Consider the following 21737-nt stretch of genomic DNA (forward strand, 5'->3'; position numbering starts at 1 on the left):
GGATGGCATCAAGGTCTTTTCCAATTAGTCATTTGTTCACATCAGGTGGCCAAAGTATGGGAGCTTCACCTTCAGCATCAGTCCTTCCAAAGAGTATTCAGGGTTGATTTCCTTTAAGATTGACTGGTTTGATCTCCTTGCTGTCCATGAACTCTCAAGAGTCTTCTCCAGCACCACGGTTTGGAAGCATCATTTCACAGTTTGAAAGCAAGGAATAGGCTTTAGTTATTGAAGTTAATAACTTTTTATAGCATATCATACTACCTGAAAACAGAATTAAAATTAGTTCAAGAATTACTCATTGAACATCTGTTGTATACTACGCTCTGTATTAGGGAACATGAAAATTCCAGAGAATAAGGACTAAGTCTACTTAATCTTTGTATCCCTAGCTCCTAGCCTGATGCCTAACATATATAATAAATGCTTGCTGTAAATGAGAGAATGTGTACTGAAAATAACTTACAGTCTCTTAATCGTATTTTTCTTGTTGGTTGGCATTACTTTTGTAATCTAGTAGGACAGAGTGTTAGTGAGTGAGGATATCCAAGTTTTAATCTTGTATATATACTATTTTTTAATAACAGCTTTATTGAGATTCACATACCATACAGTTTACCCATGTACGGTGTAAAATCCAATTTTTTTTTTAATTTGTTGTTCAAACATCACCACAGTCAATTTTAGAATATTTCCATCACCCTTTAGCCATTAACCTGTTCAATTCAGTTCAGTGGCTTAGTTGTGTCCGACTCTTTGTGACTCCATGAACCGCAGCACGCCAGGCCTCCCTGTCCATCACCTACTGCCAGAGTTCACCCAAATCCATGTCCATTGAGTTGGTGATGCCATCCAACCATCTCATCCTCCATCATCCCCTTCTCCTCCCGCCCTCAATCCTTCCCAGCATCAAGGTCTTTTCAAATGAGTCAGCTCTTCACATCAGGTGACCAAAGTATTGGAGTTTCAGCTTCAACATCAGTCCTTCCAATGAACACCCAGGACTGATCTCCTTTAGGATGGACTGGTTGGATCTCCTTGCAGTCCAAGGGACTCTTAAGTGTCTCCTCCAACACCACAGTTCAAAAGCATCAATTCTTCAGCATTCAGCTTTCTTCACAGTCCAACTCTCACTTCCGTACATGGCCACTAGAAAAACCATAGCGTTGACTAAACAGACCTTTGTTGGCAAAGTAATGTCTCTGCTTTTGAATGTGCTATCTAGCTTGGTCATAACTTTCCTTCCAAGGGGTAAGTGTCTTTTAATTTCATGGCTGCAATCACCATCTGCAGTGATTTTGAAGCCAAAAAAAATAAAGTCTGACACTGTTTCCACTGTTTTTTTTTACATTAACCTGTACTTTCCCTCAGTTCCTCCCCAACTGAAGGTAACTGTAATCTCCTTCATATCTTTTCTTTATTAGCTAAGTGTCATACGCTTATCGGATCTTAGTTCCCCAACTGGGGATTGAACCTCGGCCATAGCAGTGAAAGCACCAAGTCTTAACCACTGGACCTTCAGGGAATTTCCCTACTCCCTGTCTATAGATTTTTCTATTCTGGTCTTCTCATAGTCCTAGGTATAGTATTGACTTTATAATATTTTAAGTTGGTTTATCCATGTGAAACATAAGAAAATCTGTTTATGTTAACTTCTTACTTCACTGGCATAATTTAAAGATGAATATGATCATAAGCACTTTGATACTAGTGATGAGAAATAAGAAAAGTCTAAGGAAATGTGATTGGATTTAAATCTAAGTAACTTACTGATAATCAAAATAATTTTTAAATCTAACTTGTCTTAGGTTGAAAAGCCATCATCGCTTGAAATATCAAATACATGTATTAGAGTGTGCATATGCAGATATACTTTTGTTGAAATACAAAGCTCTGATTTACTATAATGTATAGTTACAACTTTGTTAGTAATTGGCTACATATTATAGTAATTGAGAGGTATGCTGTACTTTAGATATACATAAAATTTATGTTTACATTTAGAAAATGAAGAAATTGAAAAGCCAAGACTTCTATGGGGTCTTTACTTCAATATGAGAGATTCTTCAGATGTCAACAGGAACACTTATAATGATTTACCATCAAACGTTTATGTCTGCTCTGGCCCAGACTGTGCTTTAGGAAATGATAATGCAGTCAAACAGGTAAGGCTGTTGGTCTTTCTCAGTTTTAGATTAAGAAGTTGGTGTGGTAGGGAAAGTGAATTGTTTTTTCCTCTAAGAGGTGGGAAAAGAGACTAAAAAAGCATCTTTATCATTTAATACCCTCTCTGTAATTTGCTCCTAAACATTTTCTCTCTGAATAACAAAGCCACATTAAATATATTTCAAATGTAGTATCAAATATTGTCCTGGTCTTGAATATAATGATGAAATACAAGAGAATATTTATGAGTTCCATTTTGGGAATAAGGATAGAAGGTCTTAGAAATACATATCCAGAAAATGAATTTATAATGCCAATATTCTAAAGAGACATTGCTTCTAATTTAAATTGTGGTCTATCAGTGTATTTGGAAATACATGAACTTTTTTCCTCTTTAAACTTGAGTCATTTCAAAAGGTGTGCAACTGGTAAGGCACACAAAATGTATTTTGTAAATGGCATTTTTAAGGCACATTTTTATCATGGAAAAGAACATAGTTTTTCACAGTAAACATGATTCCTTTAATGTTTTGACACAAGCTGGTGTCCAAAAGCTACTATAATAACTGCTGAGGAGTATGTTAAATCAAGGTTGTATTTGTGACAGCACTCCTGGGCAGGGCTATAAAGGTACAAGGTAGGTGACACAAAATGCCAAAAGTGAATTATGACTCTACTAAGCTGAATATTCATATGCATGTACAAATATACTTTTCTGCACTTGACTGAAAGAGAAGAGCAGAAAATACTGTTTTTGAGGCATAAGTCTAACCTTTTCACCAGTATAGTTAGTGCATCTATCTATTGAATCAATAAATGGATAATTTAACATTTTTCTAAGACTACAGGTGGAAATTTCATTCCCCCTAGTGGCAAGGATCTTATAAGAGCAAATGGCTTCTTTGAGCCTTTAATCTAATTTTTCAGCATAGCAGCAAGGCCATGACCCATACATTTACGGTTTTTTGCCAAATTCTTTGTTTTTAATCCTCAGAATCTAATGGTAATCCAGGATAATCATATTTAGTCAATGATAAGAAACAAAAACAGGAAGTCACATCTCTCATCCATTTTTTTGTTCTGTTAGTTTAATAGGAACCCAGAATAGTTCAATATCTACATTTATGGCTTAAAATGGCCCGGTCATTTTTGCTTTGATGTTCCATTTTTTTCCCAAGCAGAAATTACCAACAAGTTATCAGCCAGATAACTTTATTTATCAGTGAACTTTAATGTTTTTAACCAAAATAAAAAGCCTTAAATAAGGACTTAGTATACAAGTGCTAGTGTGATCTAAGATGTAAGCTAGAAGATTATAATTAAAGGATAATTTTATCATGAATTAATTTGCTTCCCAAGAAGATAGACTTGAGTACAATGTTACCACAGAAGAAAACAATAATGCTAGTTTGGGTGCTAATTATTATATGCTATTAATTATAAGTAGGCTTATATTTGTTATATAGCTTTTAACCTCAAATAAGTTTTAGGAGAAATATTACAATGCCTATGTTAAAGGGCATCAATAATAACTTTTAAAAATAGCCAGTTTATTTAGATAAACTGTGTTCTAATTCTAGTATATTATACTGTGTTCATCCCAAATGCTAATTGATGGCTTCTGTCTTCCAAATTGTCTATAAATATCAGAATATCACCTAAGTTTTGCCCATGTAGGAACATAAGCACTCGGAGATTTCCATTTTCCTTTTTTTTTAAGTAAAATGCTTTATTTTACTATTTGTCAAGTTTGCATCTACTGTTCTTATTTGTAAATGTATAGATGTTGAATAACATAGGCCTGTCTCCCTTATGTTTATTTGAAGCTATGATTTGAAGACATTAAAAATAGGAAGTAATCTGTGTTTAATACTCACAAGTTAAAGTTGTATGCAGGAGCATACCAAGACATTCTCGATTATGTAATTCTTTCTGTGACTTGCTAGTTTTGTGGTCTGTGTTCTATTTTTTTTTCTGAACCTCACATAGATACTTCTTTTCTTATATGAGGAATGTTTCATTTACCCATGCATACTGATAAACAGACTGGTCTATAGTCCCTGCTGGTCTATACTCCCAAGGCAGTGATAGCTCACTCCTCTTTCAGGTGTCCCAATTGCCTTGGAGCTGCCACTGCCTTGGGAACAAGAATAGTTAAATAGTGCTGTACTCTGTATTATACTTCAGGTGTGAAATGTGTTAAATTGGCTGATGCTGGACTGGCAGTATAACCACCATTAAAATATTGTTTGTATGGAGAGACCGGCAAATTGCTTATGACTTTTGGTACACAGTTTGTAAGTTGAAGATGAGCTTTCTTGGTTGTAAGAACTGTCCAGTTGCTCACATAGTGCAGTAGCATTTACTTTCTCAAGCTATTGAGGGAGAGGGCAATTTTAGCTGTCATATTTCCTGAAGCTTCCATTTACTGTGCATTTTCTATATGCCAAGCACTGTCTTAAGCATTTTATATATATTATCTTATTTAGTCTTCACAACAACTCTATGAGGTAAGTATCTGTTGCATCCCCATTTTACAAATGAGGAAATTAAAGCCCAAAGAGGCTAAATAACTTGGCCAGAGATCACATAGCTGGTAAATTTTGACCCAAGATTTAACCTCAGGTCTGTTGGACCCCACTGCTTGTACACACATGTAGTATACAGTGCTTTCATCTTGTTAATGTAGATGCATCCTAAATACATTAAACTACTAGACTGACAAAATATTTGTTTTTAGACTTCCTTGTAGCTCAAATGGTAAAGAATCTGCCTACAATGCAGGAGACCAAGGTTTGATCCCTGGGTTGAGAAGATCTTCTGGAGAAGGGAATGGCAATCCACTCCAGTATTCTTACCTGGAAAATCCCATAGACATAGAAGCCTGGTGGGCTACAGTCCACGGGGTCACAAAGAGTTGGACATGACTGAGTGACTAACACACACAATGTTAAGTAAACATTAGGAATATCTAAACTACTCAGCTTTTTTTCTCTGTACTTCCCAGTATAAGGAAACTAAGTCACAATATAATTAGCCCTTTTAAATTATTTTAACTACATGAAAGCCTTTACCCTTTAAGCTTACTTCTGGCTTTAAAAGGACGAGGAAGATTAACAGTTGACAATTAAGTACTCTGAACCAACCTCTTTGTGTAACTCTCAGAATTGTGGCTTAGTTGGCAAATGAAATGAAACACACCGAGAAGCTTCCAGAAGACCTTCCAGAAAGTGATGGCGCTAAAATGTTCCAGCAGTTGGAAAGAGAGGAGAGACTTGGGAAAGGCCAGAGTCTGGCCATAGGAAATTGGCAACAACAGGGGCCAGTGGCAGATGGCTTAAAGGGGGATTTCCACATCAGGTAGTGTACAAATAAGGGCAGGACAGCAAAACCTGCAGTTGGTTGGCAGTCTTAGGACACATGTTGTTCATGACAGGAATATACAGAAACAGATTGAGTGGGATCCAGCCACGGAAATTGGGGTTCAGGGGAATCTATCCTATAGAGAGGTGGCAAAAGAGAGACAAGGTGTAAGATACAGAGGAACTGGAGTAGAAGTAAAAGAAAGTAATAATGATTATAGTATTTATATTCAATATTTGCACAATATATAATTTCTAAAATTCTTCCATTTATATATATCCTTACATGTATAGCTACGTGTGTGTGTGTGTGTGTGTATGTAAACTGTATTGTAGAGATGTTGGATATAAGTATTACAACATACATTACATATATGTACATACATATGCGTACATCATATATATATAGAGAGAGAGATTCTATTCCATGCCTGGCACTACGGATTCAGAGTTAATTAAAACCTAGTCGTCATTCCTGGGTGAATCACTGTGTGGTAAAGGATAAAATACTTTGGCCACCTCATGTGAAGAGTTGACTCATTGAAAAAGACTCTAATGCTGGGAGGGATTGGGGGCAGGATGAGAAAGGGATGACAGAGGATGAGATGGCTGGATGGCATCAATGACTCGATGGACATGAGTTTGGGTGAACTCCGGGAGTTGGTGATGGACAGGGAGGTCTGGCATGCTGCAGTTCATGGGGTCACAAAGAGTCAGACACGACTGAGCAACTGAACTGAACTGAACTGAACTGAACTGAAAGGAGAAAAACATATAAACAAATGACATTGCAGTGTGGTATATACAATAAAAGAATGATATCAGGACTTCTCTGATGGTCCAGTGGTTAAGACTGCTTTTCCAATACAAGGAGTGCAGGTTCAATCCCTGGTTGGAGAACCAGAGATTGAAGATCCCACATGCTGCATGGTGAGGCCGTAAACAAATAAACAAAAGAATAGATTAAAAAAAAAAAAAAAAAAAAAAGAATGATATTGAAAGTACAAAGGTAAAATAAAGGAGCCACAAGTTCTATCTAGGAGTCAGAGAACCTTACACAGAAGGATATAAAAGATGAGTAGCAATTTTTCATCCAAATGGAAGACAATCAAATTGAAACATTCCATACATGATAGCATTTGCACCAGCCTAGGCTGTAAACATCATAGTTTAAGAAGTCAGTCAGTCAGTTCAGTCATTCTATTGTGTCCGACTCTTTCTGACCCCATGAACTGCAACACTCCAGGCCTCCCTGTCCATTACCAACTCCCGGAATTTACTCAAACTCATGTCCACTGAGTCAGTGATGCCATACAACCGTCTCATCCTCTGTCATCCCCTTCTCCTCCTGCCTTCAATCTTTCCCAGCATCAGGGTCTTTTCCAGTGAGTCAGTTCTTCGTATCAGGTGACCAAAGTATTGGAGCTTCTTCAGCATCAGTCCTTCAAGTGGATATTCAACACTGATTTCCTTTAGTATGGACTGGTTGGATCTCCTTGCAGTCCAAGAAACTCTCAAGAATCTTTTCCAACACCACAGTTCAAAAGCATCAATTCTTCGGCACTTGGCTTTCTTTATAGTCCCAATTATCACATCCATACATGAAGAAAAGACTCTATACATGGACATCACCAGATGGTCAACAACGAATCAGATTGATTATATTCTTTGCAGCCAAAGATGGAGAAGCTCTATACAGTCAGCAAAAACAAGACCAGGAGCTGACTGTGGCTCAGATCATGAACACCTTATTGACAAATTCAGACTGAAATAGAAGAAAGTAGGGAAAACCACTAGACCATTCAGGTATGACTGAAATCAAATCCCTTATGATTATACAGTGGAACTGAGAAATAGATTTACGGGCCTAGATCTGATAGATAGAGTGCCTGATGAACTATGGAATGACGATCGTGACATTGTACAGGAGACAGTGATCAAGACCATCCCCATGGAAAAGAAATAAACAAAATGGCTGTCTGGGGAGGCCTTAGAAATAGCTGTGAAAAGAAGAGAAGTGAAAAGCAAAAGGAGAAAAGGAAAGATATGACCATCTGAATGCAGAGTTACAAAGAATAGCAAGAAGAGATAAGAAAGCCTTCCTCAGTGATCAATACAAAGAAATAGAGGAAAACAACAGAATGGGAAAGACTAGAGATCTCTTCAATAAAATTAGAGATACCAAGGGAACATTTCATGCAAAGATGGGTTTGATAAAGGACAGGAATGGTATGGACCTACCAGAAGCAGAAGATATTAAGAAGAGATGGCAAGAATACACAGAAGAACTGTAAAAAAAGATCTTCATGACCCAGATAATCACGATGGTGTGATCACTGACCTAGAGCCAGAAATACTGGAATGTGAAGTCAAGTGAGCCTTAGAAAGCATCACTACGAACAAAGCTAGTGGAGGTGATGGAATTCCAGTTGAGCTATTTCAGATCGTGAAAGATGATGCTGTGAAAGTGCTGCACTCAATATGCCAGCAAATTTGGAAAACTCAGCAGTAGCCAAAGGACTGGAAAAGGTCACTTTTCATTTCAATCCCAAAGAAAGGCAATTCCAAAGAATGCTCAAACTACCACACAATTGCACTCATCTGACACGCTAGTAAAGTAATGCTCAAAATTCTCCAAGCCAGGTTTCAGCAATATGTGAACCATGAACTTCCTGATGTTCAAGCTGGTTTTAGAAAAGGCAGAGGAACCAGAGATCAAATTGCCAACATCTGCTGGATCATGGAAAAAGCAAGAGAGTTCCAGAAAAACATCTATTTTTGCTTTATTGACTATGCCAAAACCTTTGACTGTGTGGATCACAATAAACTGTGGAAAATTCTGAAAGAGATGGGAATACCAGACCACCTGTGGAAAATTCTGAAAGAGATGGGAATACCAGACCACCTGACCTGCCTCTTGAGAAATTTGTATGCAGGTCAGGAAGCAACAGTTAGAACTGGACATGGAAAAAAGACTGGTTCCAAATAGGAAAAGGAGTACGTCAATGCTGTATCTTGTCACCTTGTTTATTTAACTTATATGCAGAGTACATCATGAGAAATGCTGGACTGGAAGAAACACAAGCTGGAATCAAGATCGCCGGGAGAAATATCAATAACCTCAGATGTGCAGATGATACCACCCTTATGTCAGAAAGTGTAAAGAAACTAAAAAGCCTCTTTATGAAAGTGAAAGTGGAGAGTGAAGAAGTTGGCTTAAAGCTCAACATTCAGAAAACTAAGATCATGGCATCTGGTCCCATCACTTCATGGGAAATAGATGGGGAAACAGTGGAAACAGTGTCAGACTTTATTTTTGGGGGCTCCAAAATCACTGCAGATGGTGACTGCAGCCATGAAATTAAAAGACACTTACTCCTTGGAAGGAAAGTTATGACCAACCTAGATAGGATATTCAAAAGCAGAGACATTACTTTGCCAACAGAGGTTCGTCTAGTCAAGGCTATGCTTTTTCCTGTGGCCATGTATGGATGTGAGAGTTGGACTGTGAAGAAAGCTGAGCGCTGAAGAATTGATGCTTTTGAACTGTGGTGTTAAAGAAGACTCTTGAGAGTCCCTTGGACTGCAAGGAGATCCAACCAGTCCATTCTGAAGGATATCAGCTCTGGGATTTCTTTGGAAGGAATGATGCTGAAGTTGAGACTCCAGTACTTTGGCTACCTCATGCAAAAATTTGACTCACTGGAAAAGACTCTGATGCTGGGAGGGATTGGGGGCAGGAGGAGAAAGGGACGACAGAGGATGAGATGGCTGGATGGCATCACTGACTCGATGGACATGAGTCTGGGTGAACTCTGGGAGTTGGTGATGGACAGGGAGGCCTGGCGTGCTGCGATTCATGGGGTCGCAAAGAGTCGGACACAACTGAGCAACTGAACTGAACTGAACTGATACATGACTACTGGAAAAACCATATCTTTGACTAGACGGACCTTTGTTGACAAAGTAGTGTCTCTGCTTTTTAATATGATGTCTAGTTTGGTCATACCTTTTCTTCCAAGGAGTAAGCGTCTTTTAATTTCATGGTTGCAGTCACTATCTGCAGTGAATTCGGAGCCCCCAAAAATAAAGTCTGTCACTGTTTCCATTGTTTCCCCATCTATTTGCCGTGAAGTGATGGGACCAGATGCCATGATCTTAGTTTTCTGAATGTTGAGTTTTAAGCCAGCTTTTTCACTCTCTTCTTTCACTTTCATCAAGAGACTCTTTAGTTCTCCTTCACTTTCTGCCATAATGGTGGTGTCGTCTGCATATCTGAGGTTATTGATATTTCTCCCAATAATCTTGATTCCAGCTTGTGCTTCCTCTAGCTCAATGTTTCTCATGATGTACTCTGGTTATAAGTTAAATAAGCAGGGTGACAATATACAGCCTTGACGTACTCCTTTTCCTATTTGGAACCAGTCTGTTGTTCCATGTCCAGTTCTAACTGTTGCTTCCTGACCTGCATAGAGATTTCTCAGGAGGAAGGTCAGGGGGTCTGGTATTCCCATCTCTTTCAAAATTTTCCACAATTTGTTGTGATCCACACAGTCAAAGGCTTTGGCATAGTCAACAAAGCATAAGTAGATGTTTTTCTGGAACTCTTGCTTATTCAATGATCCAGCAGATGTTGGCAATTTGATCTCTGGTTCCTCTGCCTTCTAAATCCAGCTTGAATATCTGAAAGTTGACGGTTCACATACTGTTGAAGCCTCCAACAAACAGGTAATAGTGTGTAGCAAAATGTCTGAGAAGCAGAGATGAGGTGAAGTAGAAGATGATGAGAACAGAGAAGATAGGCCTGAAGTGTTTTGTTCGCCATAATCATCTTGGATTTTTATCCTATTTAGTTCAGTTCACTTCAGTCGCTAAGTCGTGTCCGACTCTTTGCGACCTCATGAATCACAGCACGCCAGGCCTCCCTGTCCATCACCAACTCCCAGAGTTCACTCAAACTCACGTCCATCGAGTCAGTGATGCCATCCAGCCATCTCATCCTCTGTCGTTCCCTTCTTTTCCTGCCCCCCATCCCTCCCAGCATGAGGGTCTTTTCCAGTGAGTCAACTCTTCACATGAGGTGGCCAAAGTATTGGAGTTTCAGCTTTAGCATCAGTCCTTCCAATGAACACCCAGGACTGATCTCCTTTAAGATGGAATGGTTGTATCTCCTTGCAGGCCAAGGGACTCTCAAGAGTCTTCTCCAACACCACAGTTCAAAAGCATCAATTCTTTGGCACTCAGCTTTCTTCAGAGTCTAACTCTCACATCCATACATGACCACTGGAAAAATCATAGCCTGACTAGATGGACCTTTGTTGGCAAAGTAATATCTCTACTTTTCAATATGCTGTCTAGGTTGGTCATAACTTTCCTTCCAAGGAGGAAGCGTCTTTTAATTTCATGGCTGCAGTCACCATCTACAGTGATTTTTGAAGCCCTAAAAAATAAAGTCTGACACTGTGTCCACTGTTTCCCCATCTATTTCCCATGAAGTGATAGGACCAGATGCCATGATCTTTGTTTTCTGAATGTTGAGCTTTAAGACAACTTTTTCACGCTCCACTTTCACTTTCATCAAGAGGCTTTTGAGTTCCTCTTCACTTTCTGCCATAAGGGTGGTGTCATCTGCATATCTGAGGTTATTGATATTTCTCCTGGCAATCTTTGATTCCAGCTTGTGCTTCTTCCAGCCCAGCGTTTCTCATGATTTAACTCTGCATAGAAGTTAAATAAGCAGGGTGACAATATACAGCCTTGACGTACTCCTTTACCTGTTTGGAACTAGTCCAGTCCATGTCCATGTCCAGTTCTAACTGTTGCTTCCTGACCTGCATATAGGTTTCTCAAGAGGCAGGTCAGGTGGTCTGGTATTCCCATCTCTTTCAGAATTTTCCACAGTTTATTGTGATCCACACAGTAAAAGGCTTTGGCATAGTCAAAAAAGCAGAAATAGATGTTTTTCTGGAACTCTCTTGCTTTTTCCATGATCCACTGGATATTGGCAATTTGATCTCTGGTTCCTCTGCCTTTTCTAAAACCAGCTTGAACATCTGGAAGTTCACGGTTCACGTATTGCTGAAACCTGGCTTGGAGAATTTTGAGCATTACTTTACTAGCGTGTGAGATGAGTGCAATTGTGCGGTAGTTTGAACATTCTTTGGAATTGCCTTTCTTTGGGATTGAAATGAAAACTGACCTTTTCCAGTCCTGTGGCCACTGCTGAGTTTTCCAAATTTGCTGGCATATTGAGTCCAACACTTTCACAGCATCATCTTTCAGGATTTGGAAGAGCTCCACTGGAATTCCATCACCTCCACTAGCTTTGTTTGTAGTGATGCTTTCTAAGGCCCACTTGACTTCACATTCCAGGATGTCTGGCTCTAGGTTAGTGATCACACCATCGTGATTATCTGGGTCATGAAGCTCTTTTTTGTACAGTTCTTCTGTGTATTCCTGCCACCTCTTCTTAATGTCTTCTGTTTCTGTTAGGTCCATACCATTTCTTTCCTTTATCGAGCCCATCTTTGCATAAAATGTTCCCTTGGTATCTCTAATTTTCTTGAAGAGATCTCTAGTTTTTCCCATTCTGTTGTTTTCCTGTATTCCTTTGCTTTGATTGCTGAGGAAGCCTATTCTTTGGAACTCTGCATTCAGATGCTTATATCTTTCCTTTTCTCCTTTGCTTTCTGCTTCTCTTCTTTTCACAGCTATTTTAAGGCCTCCTCAGACAGCCGTTTTGCTGTTTTGCATTTCTTTTCCGTAGGGATGGTCTTGATCCCTGTCTCCTGTACAATGTCCCGAACCTCTGTCCATAGTTCATCAGGCACTCTGTTTATCTGATCTAGTCCCTTAAATCTATTTCTCTTTTCCAAATTTGATTTAGGTCTAGAAGAGTTTTAAGCTAGTACCTGATTGCTTAGCAGGTGAAGAATCTGTCTGCAATGTAGGAGACAAAGGAGACATGACTACCATCCTTGGGTTTGAAAGATCCCCTGGAGGAGGGCATGGCAACCTATTCCAGTATTCTTGCCTGGAAGTTCCCGTGTCATAGAAGCCTGGTGGGGCACAATCAATGGGGTTGCAAACAGTCGTACACTACTGAGCAACTAAGCACAAGGCATAAACAGAATTTCATTTTCCATTGACCCCTCTGAGGGCAGCATAAAGATGGATTACACAGGAGAATCCTAGAGACAGATTGACTAGTCCAGTTCTGAGATGTTGCAGTTGTCCCAGGGAAAGATGGTGCATATCTGTTCTGTGTCTCTAAGAACAGATGGAGTCAAGAACTAAAAGAACCAAATCAATAGGATTTGGTAATTGCCTCCAGAGAGTGAAGGGGAAAAAGAACTTCTTCACGTAGACTAGGTAGAGATAAAAGACAAAATGACCATTAGAGTAAAGTGTGAGATAGAGGCTCTGTCTGGCACCAGTCCTCCTGTTTCTAGAGACTAAATGTCTCCTTCAAAGATGTATATAATGTGATCCCTGGGTGGAAGCAAGCAAAGCAGGCATTTCAAATATTTAATTTGAAAATAACCATAGTTAAATGGCAGGTCCAAAAATATACCCTTGAATTATACTTAAGAAGGAAAGAAACTGTTGTATTTACTGGATGCAGGAGTATGCAATTAGAGATGGCCAGCTAGCAAATGGTTTTAATTTTACAACCCATATAATGTATTTTGCAGATGCTTGACTCCACCATTGCAGTGCAAAACCAGCTATAGATAGATAAATGAGAGTGACTGTGTTCCAATAAAGCTTTATTTATGAAAACAGACAACAGGCTGGATCTGGCCTGTGGGCCATAGTTGTCAACTCCTGGCCTAATAGATGACCTTGTGTGTACATTGGCACAGAGGGTTAAAGTGGTACAGACAGACATTGTAAACTTTAAAGCAAAACAACCATATATATTAAAACCCTTTAATGACTTTCTTTTACCAGTAGGGTAGCATGCAAGCTACCTGACTTGGCAGGGACCCCTATCTAACAAAGAAATGTATTCATCTAAATAAAACTAGAAATATGTTTAGAATAGAATAACAATGCTACTTGCCACATTTACATTCTTGTATGTGTGTATATATTTGTTGTTTTTAATTAAGATCACGTTTACTTTCTTATTCTCTTACCCTGCCAGACTAAGCTCAGCTTAAATCTCGACATTTTAATTTCTGTTATTATTAATAACAGTGATAGCAGTTACCATATAAAGAAGCTTATGCTCTTCTATGCTGTAGACAAAAAGAGCAAGGCTCAGACACTAATTAAACATTCCCTAGATCACATCACTGTTGCATTTGGCATGGTTTTCTATTCAGAGTCCATAGTCTTGGATTATGTAATACTCCTCAAAGCAGAGGGAAGAAAAATAGAAAAGCAAATAGTTGAACAATGAACAATGTTCTTGATTTGAACAGTTGTTAAAATTGGTATACACTAAATTAGACTACAGATATCACAGATAAGCTCTATTAAGAAATTATATAAAGAATATTAAAGGACATTTTATTTCTATTGACTCGTAGAATAAATGACCTTAAAGTCTTGACTGGGCACCTAATCAAGTACTGATATACTTAAAGGGTGGGTCTGAATGAATGTATTTGAGTTCTGAAAGCAGACTTTAGAAGATTATGTATGCTGTGTAAAGTTCTGTAACTTAATGATTATAAGGATGATACTTCATTTTTTAAATTGTTCCAAAAAGATTCATACATTTTAAGTTAGTGTTCAAAAACTATTGTGCCCTTTCTTCCCTTGCCAGGCTGAAGCACTTTTCCAACAAATCTGCCCCAACGAAGACTTCTGTCCTCCCCCACCGAATCCTGAAGACATTATCCTTGATGGAGACAGTTTACAACCAGAGGCTTCAGAATCCAGTGCCTTACCAGAGGCCAGCTCAGAGACTCCCAAAGAAAGCTCAAATCTGAGAAACCCAGAGGAGCCCTCTAAATAATGAGTATATACCAAACTGGATACCACACTGTGGAAAATCCTCCTAGCCTGAGAGTCTTCTTGATGGAAGAACTGTTTGAAAAATGTTACAAAACAGCAGCCAGTTAACATGCAGAATTACCAGTAAAAACAATAAAAGATATCCAAAAGGGGATTTTCCTTAAAGAGGACATTCTAAGACCACAAAACACGTTGTAAAGCACATTGACTTGCCTGCTTTAAGATACCAAACCTGTGGAATTAGCAGATAAAAATTATAAAGTGGATTGATTCCCAAAAATACAGCTATGTTTATGAAAGTAATCCTATGCATTATTAATAATTCCGTGGTATTAGGACAGTTCTGCCTGCCACTTTGCTTGAAAGCCACATATTTGGAATTGGCTCCCAAATTTCCTTTGATTATTTGAGTTATATTTTCTTTATGGGTGTGAGCATCGTGACACAAATGATGAAAGTATATGTAGATATAGTTGAAAAAAATTAAAGTGTCATAATCCAAGAAGGAGCCTGTGTTTGAAATAGAGGTTTGTTTTGTTCTCTATCTTGAGGAGAATTGAAGATACTATATTAAAGTAGACACTTTTACAAACAAGTCATGAGTCCCTTACTCAGTGTTTTTGTTTTTTTTTTTTAATGTTAATAGTATTTGTATTTGAGTCCTGAACATTCTACAAAGCTCAGTACTAAAGAAATGAAAGGAAAGATTTGAATAGGCTCCTTTGGTGTTTGGAAATTCTTTCTAGTTGAGTACCATTTCATCCTAGCTATGCTGATATTAGGCAAATATGATGATATTTGCAAATTGCCTAATATGATGATATTAGGCAAATTGTGTACTTTCTGCAGCTCAGTTTCTCCGCATGAGTACTGTATAAGAATTATTTTGAAGATATATGCAGTGCTATCCTTAGAATTATTTTTCTGGAATAAAAATTCTTTCAGAATTTTCTCATTGACTTGGGGGTGAATATCAGATCTCATGCAGCAAATAATTGTTTGCTGTCACTTCCCCCAACACAATAAATCACAGTGTTTTTATTGCATTAAGCTTTTAAAATAAAAATCTATTTCTTAAATTAGTATTTAATATTCTTATAGAAAAGTAAACAAAGTAACATATAGAATTATGGTTTTAAATCTTAATAAGGAAAACACTCTATAAACTCTTCATATTCCTTTTCTAGTAATTAGACCTGAAACCACCAATGACTCTAAACAGAATATGACAATTGATAAACCCTAATATGCACTTAACATAAAAATATAAGGGCTGTGAATAGACAGCAAATCTAGGTACAGTGAGTGCCTGTATTAAAATCTTTCCAAATGCTGAGCTCTGATGATTTCCCTTCTTTGAGCAATAGTTTGGACTTAACAACTTATTTGAATAAATAAATTCATTGAAAGTGTATTGTCATGCTGTCTGGCCTGTATTGCTGATCAGAGAGCCATGGCTACAGTAGAAAGCACATAGTTCTTACATTCTTCAGCTGTAGCAGGGCTTTGACCTCTCCAGATTTCAGCCGGCTCTTTAAGGTCACAGACTCATGAGAAATGGAAAGAATGTAGCTCTTGCCTCAACTTTTAACCCCCCAGCAGGGTTTAAAGTCAGCAGATATAGCTGAATCCAGAGGAAAATCTTCCAAGCCTCTCAGGCTACTTCTAACCCCTCTCCCCATTGCACAGCCTTTACCCTATCTCTTTAATCCCCTCTATCCCTCTCTTCCCTTTTTATAATGTTATACAAATCAGGGACAATAGAATTACATTATAACCTACTTTGTTATGTGGATTCAGATCTGTCTTAAATTATATTTCCTGAAACCCAACTATGGCATGTGCTAAATGCACAATATACACCTATAAGCACTGGGTATTGGTCCTGCCCTGCAGTACCAGCAATATAAAAGGTTCCACTATATGAGAGCATTGAGTTTGAATACAAATGCAGTAAGCTGTACCAATTAAAATATTGTACTTTGTTATAGTCTTATACTTTGTTATAGTCTTAGAGTTAAGGCCTCTTGATATATCATGCACACTTAAGTAAACAGCCAATCAGGGTAGACCCAGAATAACTAGAAAAATTCTGATAGCTTTACTATAGTTCTCTGAACAATGAAGGATACTCTGTGGTCTTGTGGCCCAATCTATACTGTACCCTTTTTCATCCATTAGCCAGTATCAGAATTTCTCTTCTGGATTATTTATTAATACTGTTGAAATGTTTAAAAGCTCCTGAATATCATTAGTTATGATTAAGATAATACACAGCTGTTTAAAACTTTGTGTTAGAAAACTTTAGATACTTCCTTTTGCCTCAGAATATAATAGAAATTATTCTAAAAACATTATTTTCAGCTGTCTTACTGAAAATACTTGTTTTCATAGCTTTAAAGAAAAGCCTTTCGGTTTTATTGTAAAACCATAAGCATGAAGTCATATGAATAAAATTTAGATGTTTGTACATGATGCGGAAATTTCATTTGCTAATTTTAAATTTTGAAAATTGCTGTTATCAAAGAATTGTTATTCCTGTGTTTAAAATGTTTGTGTTATGCATGCTTCTTATTAGCCAAAAGTGATAATACCATTCAGTTCAGTCATCAATATGAAAACAGATTACTAACCCTATGTTGCTACTGTATTTTTGTCTAGTTGGTATGCCTGCCCAGAAAAAAAAAAAAAATATATATATATATATATATATATATATATATATATAATAAACATATATTTTTCTACAGGAAAACTGAGTTATAATTTTCCCATCTGCTATTATACTTAGCTGCTTATAGAAAAATGGTCATGTTAATGGTTAACTTTTGGAATAGTAATTTCTGAGATTGGCAGCCCTCTGCCCAAAATAATGAGCATGCTAATTATTAACTTCTGTCACAGCTATAGTTCTGGAGAAAGCAAAGTATGTCTAAAGTCCTAAAAACCTCAAAAAAAATTTTTTGTTGAAATTTTATTGCTAAATAGTAATGATACTTTAAAGCAATTTTCTTACAGATAAGTATTTACTCCCATTAGGATAATTTCTCTCAACTTTTGATTGATTTTCTTAAGTGCATTTCAGAAAGCATGAATATATGGTTATTAGTAATTTGCACACTGTAACAGTAAGTTTTCAGAGGAAATAGTCTGTTTTAACACCTTTCAGGTGTGGTATCCTATTTTTTAATATTAAAATTTTGTATATATGCCAAGAAATTAAAAATTGTCCTGAAAATGATTTATTTGTTGATATTGGTCTATTATTTAACCTCTCAGTTAATTTTCCAGCTATATATTTGATTTTATTTCTAGGCATCTGCTGACTGTGTCAGGCTTTTGAAAAAGGCAATCAAATGATACATGGGTATGATTTATTTAGCAAACTGTTCTAGATGCCAGCATCAAGCTTCATTCTGTTTGAAATCAGTGTTCTGAGGCATGGGGTATGGCATTACAATACACTACCTGCAAACTGTTTTCCCATCTCACTTAGTGTATGAGACTCTGAAATATTTTTCTTATTTACTTCATCAATGAGAATCTGCAATGTGTTTTCTTTGTGGTGGTTGAGTCCCCAGTAGCTTACAACAGATAAGAGACTGTTGATGTTCTTTTCATGCAGAAATAATTCACTGAACTGATTTGTTCTTGAATCAAATAATTAAAGCAGAGTGACATTTTCTGTGAATTCCAGGTAGTTTCTAAAGCTTCTCAGACAGGATGTATTCAAAAGATAACATCAGTATTTCAAAACTGGACATGTATCTGTTATTAATAAATCAAGTTTAAAAAAGATAAGGTTAATTGAATTTTTTAAACAAGTAGCTAGATTATCCTTCAAGCACGTTGAAGCTCAGAGTATTCACACTTTTTTAAACAAGTGCTTTAATATGTTTGAATTCTTTAATGATGGCTTTTTAAAAACGCAAGAGGTTTAACCCTTAACATCCTAGGTCACACTTTGAAAATCACTTTTTTTTTTTTTCTATTATAGTTTAGCTATGGGGCTGCAATGAGATGCCCTTCCCATACAAGTTGCCACGTCTGCTCTTTGTGGTGATGATGACTCTTAGGACCATTTGACAGATAATCAATAAAACTTGGATTCTAGTAGACTGGAGGGTCTTATCGCCTATCATTACAGGGTGATTTATATTGGTAACACCTATTAATGTTAATAGGACTTGCATGTGTAAGTCTTTTTCCTGTCAGTGAGACAGTTGACCCCTGAAAGAAATATTCTTTAGAGATGGACAGTTTTACTCTAGAAACAGAAGGATCATATGATCTAGCAATTTCACTACAAGGTATTAATATATATCCAAAGAAAATGAAAATGCCAGTTCAAAAATATGCATGCATCACAATGTTCATAGCAGAATTATTTATTTCAATACAGTAGCCAAGACATGGAAGCAAGCTAAGTGTCCATCAACAGATGAATGGATAAAGAAGATGTGATATATATAGATATATATACACAATGAAATATTACTGAGTCACAAAAATGAATGAAATTCTGCCTTTTGCAACAACATGCCTGGACCTAGAAGGTATTATGCTTAGTGAAATAAAGAAAGAAAGGAATGTGGGGCTTCCCTTGTGATCCAGTGGTTAAGAATCCGCCTGCTAATCCCTGGATCCCTGGTCCAGGGATCAAAGACCCCACATGCCAAGGAGCAACTAAGCCTGTGTGCCACAACTACTGAGCCAAAGTGTTGTAACTACTGAAGCCTGTATGCTTAGAGCCCATCCTCTTCAACAAGAGAAGCCACCATGAGAAGCCCAGGCAACACAATGAAAAGTAGCCCTCACTTGCCACAACTAGAGAATACCCACACACATCAATGAAAACCTAGTGCAGACAAATATAAAATAATTCTTGAAAAAAAAAAAAAAGAAGAAATGAACGTATATAATGAAAGAGAAACAGGCTCTTAGGTATAGAAAACAAACTATTGGTTACCAGTGGAGAGAGGGATCAGGCGTGGAGCAAGATAGGAATATGGAACAAGCTACTATGTATAAAATAGATAAGCAACAAGGATGTATTGTGTGGCACAGGGAAATACAGCCATTATTTTATAATGATTTCAAGTAGACTCATTATTCATCTGTAAAACTATTGAATCACTATATAGTACACTTGAAACTGTTATAGTATTGCAAATCAACTATACTTCAATTAAAAAAAAAAAAAAATACTACTACTGAGTGGAGATCATGCCAGCGGCTTTTATCCAAATAGAGCTACTGATGGAACAAATGAGTATGTAAATTGAAATGTGGACTTATTTTTTTTAATCGAAGAATGAAAAGATAGAAATCAATAGATTCAGAAGATCTATTCGCTTTGCTTACATACATGTTAAATTACGACTCCTCACTTCCTCAACTCCCTCATTCAGTTGAGCACAACATCTTATTGATTTTATCTCAGAACATCTTCCCAGGTGGCGCTAGTGGTGAACCCACCTGCCAATGCAGCAGACATGAGACACAGGCTCAATCCCTGGATTGGGAAGATCTCCTGGAGGAGGGCACGGCAACCCACTCCAGTATTCTTGCCTGGAGAATCCCATGGAGAGAGGAGCCTGGCGGGCTACACTCCATAGGGTCGCAAAGAGTTGGACACGACTGAAGCGACTTATCACACTACATTTTACTGATCACAACCTCCTCTCTATTTCCACAACCCTCTATTCTCATTCTCTTTCAGATTATTATAATCAGTCTTCCTGACACCAAGCTCCTCATTCTATTCCACCTACCCACTGAGGCAGAAACAATTGCATGGATTCCTTCTCCTGCTTAAATATCATGAGAAGGGATCCATTTAGCACAATAACACACCAAAGTTAAGGAAGAATAAAGCCCTTGAGGGAGCATTCATTCCCAGCCTGCACCAAATGTGTCAGGGGTAGCTTGGGCAGAGAGAAGAGTAGAAAACTGACAGGTAACATGTGTAGTGCCTATTATGTACCAGGCACTATTCAATTATTAATAAAACTTTTAACCTGTGGGTACCATTATCATTCTCCATTTTACAGTTGAGAACTTGTCAAGAAAACTGAAGCACAGAGATAAAATTACTTGCCCAATACTGCACAGTTAGAAAGGCTTTGATTGTTTCTCCTAATTCAGTATACACTGAAACATGTTTGTGATCTACTAGTAGTAAGATTATATTCTTTCTCATAATGAGCTGTATCTGTTTGCCCTACTAGTGGTAGAATTTCACCTAAAAAATACAAATAAAATCCCTGATCTTGTAATTTTTGTCCTTAAAATCTCTTCCATATCAAATACAGTCTGATCTCTTCAGTATAGCATATGAAACCACACCCTTCGAAAACCAAAATATTCCTCTTTGGCTTCATCTATCATTCTACCCCCCTCCCCAACTCACACAATGAACTTCTCAGTATCTTCAAACTCTTTGACCCCTTGAATATACCACTTCTTTTTTGGAATTTCTAGGCATCTCTGTGCTACCACCACACCCCTTCGCCTTACCTTTCTTTTCATACTTTTAAACCCATCTCTAATGTCACTTCAACTGCTAACACTTGGGCAGCTCCATGAGGCAAAGTTACTTTTCCCTTTGTGCTCCCCACCCAGAACTGATCATAAAGCCCTTATCTCATAGGAATCCAAGTTTTTTAAAATATTGTTTCTGTCTCCTAGGTAGTAAGCAACTTTAGGGCAGGTGCCCTCCTTGCATCTATACCACCTAACAACACCTGGTATGGCCATACATCTCCTGCATAATCCTGCTTCTGTGACTACAGTGGTTTCTATTTTGGATAGAGACATGCTCCTGCTCCTCTTTGGAACTGAAACCCATAAAGAGCTTGACTTTCTGAGTGGCTGACCCATAACACAAAATCTCTTCAGTTATTTGCTGTTGTTTAGTCACTAAGTCCTTTCCAACTCTTTGCCACCCCATGGACTGTAGCCCTCCAGGCTCCTCTGTCCATGGGATTTTCCAGGCAAGAATACTGGAGTGAGTTGTCATTTCCTTCTCCAAGGGATCTTCCGGACCCATGGATCGAACCCATGTTTCCTACATTGGCAGGCAGATTCTTCACCACTGAACCACCTGGGAAGCCCTCTGTTTAGCTCTCAGTTCAGTTCAGTTGCTCAGTCATATCTGACTCTTTGTGACACCATGGACTGTAGCACGCCAGGCTTCCCTGTCCATCACCAACTCCCGGAGTTTGCTCATACTCATGTCCA

General features: G+C 37.8%; 1 protein-coding gene across 3 annotated transcripts in view; it reads left to right on the top strand.

The window, feature by feature from the left end:
• The window catches only part of CHM (CHM Rab escort protein), a 249696-nt gene extending 231960 nt beyond the window's left edge, over positions 1 to 17736 (top strand). For 2 of the 3 annotated variants that reach the window (XM_061409549.1, XM_061409550.1), the window contains 2 exons: positions 2005 to 2165; positions 14305 to 17736. In XM_061409549.1, coding sequence (XP_061265533.1) covers positions 2005 to 2165; positions 14305 to 14496 — 353 coding nt within the window. In that variant the 3' untranslated portion in view covers positions 14497 to 17736. The remainder of the gene's footprint in view (positions 1 to 2004; positions 2166 to 14304) is intronic. The other variant, XM_061409551.1, reaches the window with a different exon arrangement.
• The last annotated feature ends 4001 nt before the right edge of the window (positions 17737 to 21737 follow it).

This window comes from Bos javanicus, chromosome X (assembly GCF_032452875.1).
Source record: "Bos javanicus breed banteng chromosome X, ARS-OSU_banteng_1.0, whole genome shotgun sequence".
NCBI lineage: Eukaryota > Metazoa > Chordata > Mammalia > Artiodactyla > Bovidae > Bos > Bos javanicus.